The sequence below is a fragment of the Hippocampus zosterae genome, chromosome 13 (assembly GCF_025434085.1).
Source record: "Hippocampus zosterae strain Florida chromosome 13, ASM2543408v3, whole genome shotgun sequence".
Taxonomy (NCBI): Eukaryota; Metazoa; Chordata; class Actinopteri; order Syngnathiformes; family Syngnathidae; genus Hippocampus; species Hippocampus zosterae.
In genome coordinates, this window is record NC_067463.1 from 17,052,480 (window position 1) to 17,065,152 (window position 12,673).

At 41.9% G+C, this 12,673-nt stretch overlaps 1 protein-coding gene across 1 annotated transcript; it reads right to left on the reverse strand.

Annotated features, from left to right (window-relative positions):
- Positions 1 to 7,940: 7,940 nt before the first annotated feature.
- On the reverse strand, positions 7,941 to 10,946 carry inab (internexin neuronal intermediate filament protein, alpha b). The gene is made up of 3 exons (XM_052084384.1): positions 9,724 to 10,946; positions 9,147 to 9,271; positions 7,941 to 9,020 (listed from the first exon to the last, which is right to left on the reverse strand). Exons 1-3 carry the CDS (start codon positions 10,801 to 10,803, stop codon positions 8,744 to 8,746), a joined length of 1,482 nt encoding a protein of 493 aa, XP_051940344.1. The 5' UTR covers positions 10,804 to 10,946; the 3' UTR covers positions 7,941 to 8,743.
- Between the last annotated feature and the right edge of the window lie 1,727 nt (positions 10,947 to 12,673).

Below are 12,673 nucleotides of genomic sequence, written 5' to 3' on the forward strand. Positions count from 1 at the left end.
TCATCAAAATTCTCATAAAATCAATTATTTTTCAGTTGCCCAACACATTTTTTTATGTCCAGACCTACAGAAAGCAGCGTCACATTTGTAAAATATTAGCAATAGTCATGCCGCTTGTGGAGATTGCTTCCCATTGCATCATACAAAATTTCTGCCTTTGGCATAGCTTTTGTCATGTGCATTACTCTTTTGTCCACTCCTCCATCTGTCTGTCTACCCTTCATCCCGCTCATGTCCCACTAACACCCTAAAGCAAATAACCATATACAAAGTATATGAACTGCATTGATTTGAGCTGTTATTACAATTTTGCTCTCTTTTGTCCTTGTTAGTTGGTGTGAATTGCAGTCATCCAAGGTGACCTTCTATATTTTGCCCAAACGACTGCTGACCCTCCCAGGTCTTGAAAATCAATCATCACAGTAAAACAGGGACATAATTAACCTCAGTCTATGTTGGTGCTCTCCCAGGTTAATCTCGCCTGCACATCTGCTTCAATCAGCCGAAGAATCATTTGAGCAAGCTGTCTTACTGACCAGTGAGAAAAATTATTTGTTTTGGGTTTTCTTTTTTTGTAGGTTTTTTTGTTTGTTTGTTTGTTTTTGCTTTGGAGGGAACTCTTACATTGATCCCCCTCCACAGTCATGGAGTGACTGTGAAACAGCACAGAAAAATTCTGTTGTACATTGTTTTACCAATGTATTTATGGAGATGACATGCAGCGGGAAGATTAATGAGAGAAGATGATGCTCTCTGACCGTACCCAGTTTCACATCTGTCCAAACACACAGGAAATTAGTGATCATGGTGATGTAGTATTGTTAAGTATAAAGGATAGCAAAAACATCTTTAATGCACAACATGAATCTTCAGAAGTATTATCGGATTATATTTTTCAATCAGGGTCTGTAATCTTAATCTGCACCTTATTTTTTAGTCTTTGAGTTTTACTCTGATTTAAAATGCTGTGTCACAGTCTGCAGTTCAAACAGCAAATCCGGGAATAGCTCAGCTGCTCTATTATGGATAAAGCAGCAGCACCCTCACCCCCAGAAGCACCACCACCGAAAGAGGCTGAGTGACGCATGAGTTTTCGCCATTTCAATCCCACAGTCCAAAAACATGTACTGTAGCATATGCTGTGCAATGTGAATTGAAAACTCAAAATAAATGGGATATGTCTATCCGTGTGAGCCTTGTGATTGATTGATGGTCTATCCGGGCCCCGCCTCTCACCCAACAAATCATCTGGCAGAGACTCCCATGTTCCTACGACCCTGAACAAGCAATATGGAAAAGGACTGGATGGATGCATTGAACATGACTGGCACATTTATGTCCAGGAATAATTTTTATTACAAATCTATAAAATTTTACACCTGAAAAAATTAACACAGTCTTTCATCTCTTTTATTATATACACAATACAATGCATCTTTATGTATATTAAGATTAAGATATCCTTTATTTGTCCCGCAATGGGGAAATTACAATCAGAATTCAGAAAGGAAAAACACTGGGTAGGGAGAGGGGAAAAAAAAACACGCTCAGACTATCCTCTTCCGAGGATAATTTAAGTCCAGGATAAAAAAAAGACCCTAGCACATCAACACATGTATAGTATATTTATAGTTTTTTTTCTTTTTCATATTCAATTGAAGATCTGTACTGTATATTTTGTGGGGAATAAAATAAAAGGAAAAGGGCAATCGTTAAAGTGGGTATTGTAGGATGCAAATCAAATAATTCCTTGCAGAACACAAAACAAAAACATTTATGTACTCGATTTTATGTACAGTCAGTGTATTTATTAGGAAAAAAAAATCACATGAAGGAACTCTCCCAAGGCCCAAGGAAGGGTGTGGACTCAGTTTCTGTTATTCACATTTACATTTTTATTTGCAGGTACTTAAATATGCCTCTTAAAAAGTACCATTGTAACAAAATAACACTGGGACATGCTCTTGCTCCCCCAATCCTAAACTGTATAAGTGGCAAACAAAATCAATGGATGGATTTTTTTAAGGTAACACTCAGCTGCAAATGGTGCATCAAAACTGTGATGCTGTTACATCATCAAACTTGTGTGTTGTGACCGACTTCCAGTTTGCCGATAGAAACAGGCACCGCGTGCCTCGCCTGTTTATTGGCGTGGGTGGATCTACTACACCAAGTTTGCTTTGAGCAGACTGCAATAACTTGGGCCTCATCTCATTCCTCTATTGCACGTTTCTAGGTCCGTGCTCCTTTGTTTAAAGGGCAGCCCCCACACCAGAAATTCCATCGAGGAATGAGGAGGTCAAAATTTTGTTTTTTTTTATACAATTGCTCCTCGTAGTTGTCATCTGATGGAAATATCTGCTAAAGACAGGTCACATATGCCTAATGGAGAGTCAGACAGAAATAGCTCGCTGGAGTAAGATAATTTCTCGTGATGTACTTTTATGCTCTTTGAATTATCAACTACTGGTTTTCAAGGCACACACAATATACCAATTGGACAAAGCACCCTTCAATCCTCATTGAACTGGAGCAGTTTGCTCATGAAGAGTAGGCCAAAATAATTCAATTGAACTACAATTTAAAAGCAATGACTGATTTTCATTGTATCATCTTCATTACATTTTTATTCGGCACATCCAAGACTGTAGTTTTTTTCTTTGATTAACTGATGGTTACCAACAATGTTGTGATGCCATGCAATGCTGTCCATCTACTGTGTGGAATCTCTTTCAAAGGTCAGGAAGCAGGATAAGAAATTTCTTTCATCAGGAAAAATGTTCTCCCACAAATCTTCCGTCAGCCTATTTGTACGGCTCGGCTGGATTTGCTATTATTAGCCTGAAGGGGGTGGGGTGGGGGGGCGGGGAACCTGTGATGTCTTGGTTATTAACAAGGCGCATCACACGGCCTGCCTCGAAATGAGACAGCACTTTCTCCCAGGAAAATGTTACAGGAGGAGGTGTGTGGATTTTGTAAAATACACATTCTCCGTGTACATCTATAAAGGTTGAATCTATTAGGTAAACACCGAATGTCAAATGTTTAATGTGGTCGTAAACCTCTTGTTCCTCTTTTGTGTTTGTACATTAAGCCTCACTTCAGACCTCTCCATCTCTCGAAGCCGTCACTCTCTTAGGCTGCCATCGCAGGAGGATGCTAGCAACAGATTCCAAGGCAACAGCAGAGAATTAACACTTTGTTTACTGACACCAGGGGCGTCACTAGGTTTCATGGGCTTGGCCCCCAGGAGATGTACAGATGGACAGATTCAAAAACAACACGCTGCTTTTAGTCTACAGACTCGGCATTCTTTGCAACCCAGACTGCAAGCTGTTTTCGATATGATTACGTACAAAGTATTGGATAATGTTAATCAAATGATAACTGCAACACAATCACTTAGGGCAGAGATGGGCAATGGGTGGCCTGCTTTGTGTGGGCCTTTGGCACATGGACAGAAATTAAAATAAAGATTTGTCATTTTATCTATATAATAGGATGACTCATCTGAATAATGCATTCAAACAGCCTGCACTTAAAGACACACTACATTTCTCGAACAGTGGTTCTTAACCTTGTTAGAGGTACTGAACCCAACAAGTTCATATGCACATTCATCAAATCCTTCAGTCGTGAAAAATACAAATATGATTTTTTAAAATACATTCAACACATAAAAAACGCATATACAGTATTAAAAACTGTAAAAAAGTAAATACCATTTCAAGACATAAGAATAAGTTGTTTTTAATTGTGCACAAAATGAAACGTGCATGACGTTCAGTACGATCACGACAGTCACACTTTGACAACCGAGCGAACGAAATTTCCCCCAGCACTGATTGGACAAGCAATGTAATATGATCATCTGCAGCCAGTGATGGCCAGGCAGGCGTGTCATAATAATTGACATGTTGAGTCGGATGTGTCTTAACCTCCATGGCAGAGGATCCGTCAAACCCCTGAGACCGATTCACTGAACCCCTGGGATTTGATCGAACCCAGGTTACGAACCACTGTTCTAGGATACCGGCCCGGTAGTCCAGTGGTTAACTTAGCACGTCGACTTCACAGTGCAGAGGTACCAGGTTCAATTTCTGCTCCGGCCTCCCTGTGTGGAGTTTGCATGTTCTCCCCCGGGCCTGTGTGGGTTTTCTCCGGGTGCTCCGGTTTCCTCCCACATTCCAAAAACATGCATGGCAGCCTGATTGGACACTCTAAATTGTCCCTAGGTGTGTGTGTGAGCGCGCATGGTTGTTCGTCTCTGTGTGCCCTGCGATTGGCTGGCAACTGGTTCAGGGTGTCCCCCGCCTACTGCCCGATGACGGCTGGGATAGGCTCCAGCACCCCCCGCGACCCTAGTGAGGATAAAGCGGTTCGGAAAATGGATGAATGGATGTTCTAGGACACAGGTGTCAAACTCAGGTCCTGGAGGGCCGCTGTCCTGCATGTTTTCCAAGTCTCCCTGTTGCAACACACCATATTCCAAATGAACAGGTTCAATGTCAGGCTTGCGCAGAGCTTGCTGATGATCTGATCATTTGAAACACGTTTGCTAATTTTAGTGGTGACGTGGCCGACTGTTTTCCATTGATTGTGTGATTACATTGTTGCTCACCCGATTGAAACAAAATGCCTACCTCGTTCTGGATGGTTGAACTTTAATTAGTTATGAACCCAAACACTTTTGGTTCGGAAATATTTGATGACTTTAAATGACTGAAAAGCAATTATGCATCAGTGATGTCATGACATTGTCATCTCAGCAGTTAATTGATTTCTTTACTTTGGCAACATCATCATGTGTCTTCTCTTTTGCTGTTGCTGTGATTCTGACTGAAAAAAGAATTACTTTCTGATTAGAAGACAAATGGTTATCATCCAGCAATGCCGGCAAACAGATGAAAACAAAATTGTAACCATGCCTGAGGATCAATTTCACCAATGCCACCACCCCGACAGACCCTTCTCACCGGATGGACGATAAAACCTGATTCTACATTGATCGCAGTTAACATTAATTACCAAAAGGGAGACTGCAGGAAAAGGGATTCCCAAATTATAACCAGACAGATAGACAGTCATTACAGTCTTCCTGTGCATTCAGAAATAGAAGTACCTACAGGGCCTTGGTAACAGAGTTGCCAACAATAGCACATTCTTATTAAAAGAGCTCGACTCAGCAAAGGAAACATGGGTAACATAAGGAAGCTTTTTGTTTTTATTTTAACGCGCCACAGTAGGCGGCGCATACCCTTAACTGATTGCCAGCCAATTGCAGAGCACACATAGACAAATAACTATTCTTGCTCACACTCAATACCTAGGGACAATTTAGAGTGTTTCATGAACCCACCATGCATGTGGGAAGGAACCGGAGTACCCTGAGAAAACCCACGCAGGCACATAGGAAGGCCTTACCTGGAATCGAACCCTGCGCCTCTGCACTGTGAGCCCGACGTGCTCGTTCATCAGTCGACCACCGTGCCACCCAGATCAAAACATAATTTGAGTAATAATTTAGAACAGTATAGAGTTGACATTATGTGCAATGTCATAAGAAGAGAAGCCTGCAATAAATATAACAACACGCTTGAGGAATGCTTTAACTGCATTGTACATTGATTGCAATGGGATTACAGATGACCACCGCGCTCCTTCAGCATCGCGAATCTCATATGAATCCCACTTGGAATATCCTCTACGATATCACATTTTATACAAGGGAGCAGCAATTATTCATGCGCTTTAATGCTCTCATGCGTTTGCTGCATTTTACGAGGAAAGGGGTGGCTGAGGTTTGGAAAGTTGTTTTTTTATTTTACAGCAAACTAGAGAGACTTGTTTCACAGCAGTGCTTTTACGGCGGCATTTCAGATGCCTCGACCACATACACCGTCTGCTAGGTGCATTGCAGAGGTATAAATCTTAAGAGCTACACCCTGCATCACGCTTGCACTACAAGCATCAAAGCTGTCTCACCCAATCGATGGGCAACAAAAAAGGAAAGACTAATCACACACATATGTGATGCTCAAGGTTAGGGCGTTGGGTGTCCTCTTGTTGAGTAGTTGGTAGAAGGGCTTATGTCACAAACGACTTCACACAATACTGCGGCAGGTCATCTATCATCTCCTTGATATGCATCTTGCACTTTGCCCCACGTCAGGAAAATACTGTAATATATTCAGAAGGAGACACTTCAATGGTGTCAGTTGGTTTAAGATAAGATAAGATATCCTTTAAACTAGGGACACGCCATTTTGATAATACATTGAATCAAAAAATAATAACAATAAAAATTCAAATTTGGCATAAATGACTACAAAAGACTGAATGAGTTGATCAAGAACACCTACTTTTGTGGTATACATATCAACCAATCCTTGGAATGCAAATTGCGGCAACTATGTCAGTAAATAACAAAAAGGCAACACAATGACTAAACTACAATTCTGTCACGAACCAATATTGACAAACACCCTGAATTTTGTGCACTATACGAATATATTTAAACATACAGTATATACTCTTGTGTCTGAGCCCTCCAAATGCTGAATCAGTAAAACACACACACACACACACACACACGAATAAGTAACCGTGCAGCCTTAGTCATGTCAAATCTTTATTGACATAGAGTCTAACAGCAATACATAGCAAGTTGAAACACTAACAAGAATAACAACATTCAATCCCTAAACTTGAATTTTCATGGTAGCTCTAAATGAATGCAAATAATGATCAAATACTCCACTTGACAGAATCATCTGCACCATGCACATGTCAAGATACGAAGCTGCTGGTGTTTTAAGGCATTTTAAATCCTACATCATTGAGTCTATGGCAGAATATTGATTCTCGCGTTGGACATTTTGAGACAGTTTCTAATGTCATGCCATGACGTGGTGCTGCATTTGTGGGACTTTTGGCAGTGTTGCAGGGATGGGATATTTAGACACATTTTATTTGGTTTGCAGTGTGATTATGTTATAAAAGCTTTTGTTACTCTGGAATGCAGCATACATACATTTACATGTGCTCATGACACTTTTCTATTCCAAAGTCCTTTTAGCATAGGCCACTGCATAGCGATACAAATGCACACTTTCTACAACACTAACATATTGAGCGTTCCCAAGCCACGAATATAAGAAGCCAATCCAGAACATTCTGTCATACAATCGCTTTTTTTTTTCCATGTGTGAGTGCAGCTTGTCAGGGTGGGGTCTGCCATGGAGCATAGCACAATTATAACATTGCTGTGTTTTAACTGGCAGGAAGCAAGCAAAAAAAGTGAGCTTCAAGTGGCTCACTCAAACAAGTTTCTACTGGTGAGATTACACTACAACAGACATTTTATCCAGTCATGGCCAAAGTGTGAAAGCGAGGTCACGTTTTAAACAATCTGGTGCTTTTCGGCTGTTTATCGGCTGTATTTTAACTGCCGTTGCAAGGTTTGGTCTTCAGCCTTGTGTGATATGGATTGCGGGTTCAAATTAGGCTTTACTCATCAATGTAAGGAAGTGAGAAATGGAGCGGCATATGGGTACTGTTATCGCTCAGGTGCATCGGACAAAATCAGCTTTTTGTGCTTAAGTATAATTTACCCAACAGGTTACTGTGCATGATTCTTGGTTCAGTGAGCAAATCAACTTGTTTTTGTTTTGATTCAGTTGTTAATCACATTTTGATCGTCTTTATGGTTCTATCCTACAAAGCGAACAAACACAACCTGCAGTGCAGTCATCCTTGAATGCTTGTGCATGATGATGTTGTGCGCGGTCAATGGCAGAAAAGGGAGGCCTGGGCCAACCCTTCAATCCGGTCGTTGCGTTGAATGCACAATGGAGCAAGAGGATGACTATCTGCAGTACACCATGCAAATTAAGATCGCTTTGCAGAGATTTCTTTTTTTGCTCATTAAATATTGCAACTTTATTATCGTTCAAAAAGTAAGAAAGGGCAGTGTCTTCTTTAGATGTCTTCTGTCATTTGTGCTGCTCCCATGCAAACACAATTAACGCATCAATAGTTATTTGGAAATTTGTGCAAGGTTCATTTTTTTATTGATTTTGAATTAATTAAGCAAGATTACAAGCTAGGCTTTTTGGCCAACCATAACTCTGCATGGTTTCTTGTAGATGTGTGTGTGCTTTCTTACTAAAATCTTTCATCTATCATTTATCAAAGTTGATTTGAGTAAACAGGTGATGTTTTCAACGCATTTGTCCTTTAAGTATGCACAGTGGTTGCACACACACGTTTGTCTCGTAATTATGGTTGTGGTGTTTGACCAGTTGTGAGCTACTGTGCGCATCTTCATGATGCGAGTGTGAACAAGCAGTTGAGTACTGTACTTGAAAAGACCGCAGTTCTAGCGTGTGCGTGTGCGTGAGTGAATGACGAACAAACAAACAAAACAGAATCGAGTGGTCTTGAACAAAGTGACGGATATATTGGAGTTAATGGTTTGATGTTTTCCTCCGGGGAGTGTGTGTTATTTAAGGGGAAGTGAGAGCAACATAAAGTAAACCTCTACATCTCAAAATTTACTTCTATCTGCAAATCCAACACATGAAAACAAGATGTTAATGAGAAACTAGCACCTTAGCTCCCTGTGGTGTTGCAAGTGTAAAGACAACGGGTTTATCATGGTATGGAGACTGATCAAAGGAGAGGGGAATGGAAGTTGCGAGATAAATAAGGTTTAGTGGTCTAGCAGGCTTATACTAAGATCCTAGTTTTTTTGATTGGTGGCGCTATCACTGGCATCTTGTTGTTTCTCCACCTTTTTAGTGGTGACCACTGTCTCCTCATAAACCTCATGTGTGGCCTTGCTTGCAGCCTTGCTCTGAGGCTGGCTGTCATCCTTGCCATCCCTCTTGGAGCTCTTGCCAGAGGTGGTGTAAATGCGGGACTGGTAGTTGTAACTCTGTCCACCGCCTGAAGTTATGGATGGGCTAGGATAGGCGATCCCTGTCCCAATGCGGGTCTCCTCACCTTCCAGCAGCTTCCTGCATATGATAAGAATGAGAAGGGTTTAAAAGGAAAATTGAAAATGACAATCAAAAAGTGGGTAGGGCGTGGCGTTTTTTTCTTCTTCTATTGTATCTCAAAGAAACACGTGTTAAGTGACCTACCTATATGCCGCTATTTCAATATCAAGAGCCATCTTGACATTCAGCAGATCTTGATACTCCCTCAAGTGACGAGCCATCTCACTTTTCGTGCCCCTCAGCTCATTCTCCAACTCCGCTATGCCATCCTATGAAAACGATGGATTAAAAGGCTGCTTGTTAAATATTAAATCCTATCAGAAGAAACAGCCATCTGCAGTTTAGAGGACATCCAATGCTGTAATCAGAATCATCACTTTAACCAGCATACGATAATTGTTACCATGGGCAAGATTCTTAAACATTTCATTGAATTTTGTGTTTTAAGGTGGATCATCTGGCCATATATCAGCTCGGTTTATTTCCAGTAAAATCTGAAAACATGAGCAAAATAGAAAAATGTTGATCTGCATATTTTGCAAGCCGCTGACAGAACACATAAGGACGTGGGCGTTGTCACTCGCAGATGCTGAGTTGAGACGTCCCGGGAGAGATTCAGAACCACGGACAGTGCTTCAAATCCCGCGATTTTATTCATGAACCCAAACAATTGTAAATGTCAGGTAAATGACAAGATACATTGTAGGCAAGATTTTGTTACCTGGTAGTTTCCAATCTCCGCGCCGTGTCTGTCCTCCATCTCCCTAAGCTGCTTTTCCAGGGACTCATTCGTGCCTCTTAGGCTCTCAATCTCGATGGTTTTCGACTGCAGCTGCCTCCTAAACTCACTCATTTCCTCCCTGCTGGCGCGGATGGCATCGTTGCTGCGGGTGGCTTGCTCAGACAGGTCGGCGAACTTGGTCTTGTACCACTCCTCGGCAGACTGCAGGTTCTTGGAGGCCATCGACTCATACTGACTTCGGATCTCCTTGAGGGCGGAGGTCAGGTCTGGCTTGGCGACCTCCATCTCAACGGACACCTGAGCAGCCTGGATCATATCCGTGAGTTCGGCCACCTCCTCATCGTGCACCTTCCTCAGGAAGTTGATTTCATCCAGGAGGGATTCCACCTTCTTCTCCAGGTCCAGGCGCACCATGGTGGCGTCCTCCACGTCTTTCTTGAAAGCCTTGAGTGTGGCCTCCGCGTCCTCTCGAGCACGGAACTCTTCTTCATATTTCCCCCTGAGCTTCTGGAGGTCATCGTCAATGCTGTCCCTCTCGATGAGGAGCTGGGACTTCTCCCCATTGAGCTCATCCAACTGGGAGCGCAATTCGCGGATCTCCTGCTGGTAGAGCTCGGCGAGGCGGGATGGTTCCGCCTGCCTCTGACGCAGGGCCACCAGCTCCGTCTCCAACACTTTATTATGCTGCTCCAAATTGCGCACTTTCTCAATAAACATGGCAAAGCGGTCATTGAGACCCTGCATTTGCTCCTTTTCATTGGTGCGGACAATTTTGAACTCATTATTCAGGACGCTGCTCTGTGCCAGGTCGAAGGTGTCCAGCGGCATGGACGAGAAGGAGCGTCCGGACTTTCGGGTGTACCCTCCCGCGGATGAAACGTTGCTCCGGGACGCGGAGGAGGCTCGGTAACCTCCCCGCGAGGACACACTCATGGCTGTCCGAGATGGAGAGGACGCATAGCGGGGAGATTCCCCGAAGATCCTTCGGTAGGAAGAGGAGGAGTAGACTTCAGATCCGTAGCTCATCGTGGCTTGAATGGAGTCGGAATAAGACGACATGGGCGCGTCTCCCTTTTATAGGCGGGGGTAGTGCGATCGTTATTGCATATGTATTGTTAGTACCGCGGAGTCTCTCCAAATGGGCCAGACAGGAATACAAGGAATACCAAGTGAAATACAAAAGTCAAAAAACACACATTCCAAAAAAAAAGTGTGGTCAGTTTTAGTTTTTATTGCCACGCCTTGGTAAATCACACCCCTCAACGACCACTTATTTTATGCCTTTTGTGTTCAATGTTAATTTTGTGTCGATTGTATCTAAAGTCTAATTTGATAAAGATCATAATGCGATACGGCGCAGCTATATTATTTTTGTCATTCCAATGAATAAACTCTGCATTTTGCAAGCAATTTCATGTTTTTCGACTTTCTAAAAACGTTGTCGTCGTTCCCTACTGCGCTTCAGCTTTCAAAAACATGACGTTGCTGCCCTCTGTTGGAAGGAACAAGTACTCGCTAATTGCTGTCGCGCGTTTGAGGGGCGATTAAATGATACACACTTGCCTGTACTCATTTATTCTCAGAGATAGGGAATCCAGGGCCAGAAAGTAAAAACTCTGCTACGGTGTAGCCGAACAAGCTCGTCTAGCTATAGAAGCGCTTGTAACTAAAGCCGAGCTGCAGGCGTTTTATGTTTGGGACCTGAATTTCCCCATCTCTGTTTTTCTTTAAATACCCAAAACATCGCTCTTAACCTACCATGAGTCAAGCAATATGTCTTTTAATTTAGCCACCACCCCCCCACACACATTTAAATTGGTTTATGAATTCATTATTATTATTTCATTTAGCTTATTGAATTATTGTTGAATTTTGGTAAATAGTAAAATTCATACAGTATTAGTGAACAAAGTATTTTACACATATAATGGACACATTATTATTATTATTATTATTATTATTATTATTATTATTATTATTATTATTATCTAATCGAAAATGCCTAAATTGACAAGTTTAAATGTGTTTAATAATTGCTTTTGTTGTCACTCAATGTTCACAGATGATACTTGTATTTTACCACACCACAAAATATTAAATACATGAACTCAGTTGAAAAAGCAATGTGAAGATTTTACTGGCTTTAATATTTGTATCTTTATTATCATTTTAGGGAATGAAAGATGCAACCGTCAAAGTCTGAACAGTCGGAATATCTGCAATTAAATTTGTCTTTTTTATTGCTTCGCATGGCTCCATTCGAACTGCCTAGGAGGAGCTCCAAAGCTGTTGCTGAAAGTTGGGGTTGCGTGCAATACGATTGCAGCAATATTCATATTCATGTGATGCCATTTTAAATTAGTTCACAAGTTTGACATTCCACCAAAAGAATAATGCCGACTAAAGCAACTACTAGGCAGCTGCAACTCAGCAGCTGAGTTGCACAGTGCTTGTCCTGTGTGAGAGCATAATCGCTGACTCCTATTTCTTAACTGCACCCACATTTTATTGTTCGCATTTTTCCAAACATTGAACGTGGTTCTGAGGTTGGGTTCGAATCAGAGGTCCAGCCTTCCTGTTCGGGTTCACGGTCTTCATGTTGATCCAAGAGAGTAAAATATTTTTTTGCAAGATTTCGTAGGCATATAAGAAAGAACAGCTCTGCCCCCCGGGCGTTTAGTTGGACACTTGTAATTTACCCCACAATGGACCGAACGTATATTTCTGTGGGAGGTCGTCGCAGAACTTCGAGAAAACTTGGGTGGGTTCACGTAGGAACGCATTGGCGAGAAAACAAGCTGCACCCAAGGAATGCTCGAAATACGAGTCTCATAACTGTGAGCCTGATGTGCGAAACACTAGAGCACCATGCTGCTATTACACTGTTGTTGCTATTGTGACTTCTTATAATTGTCGCACAGACGCAATT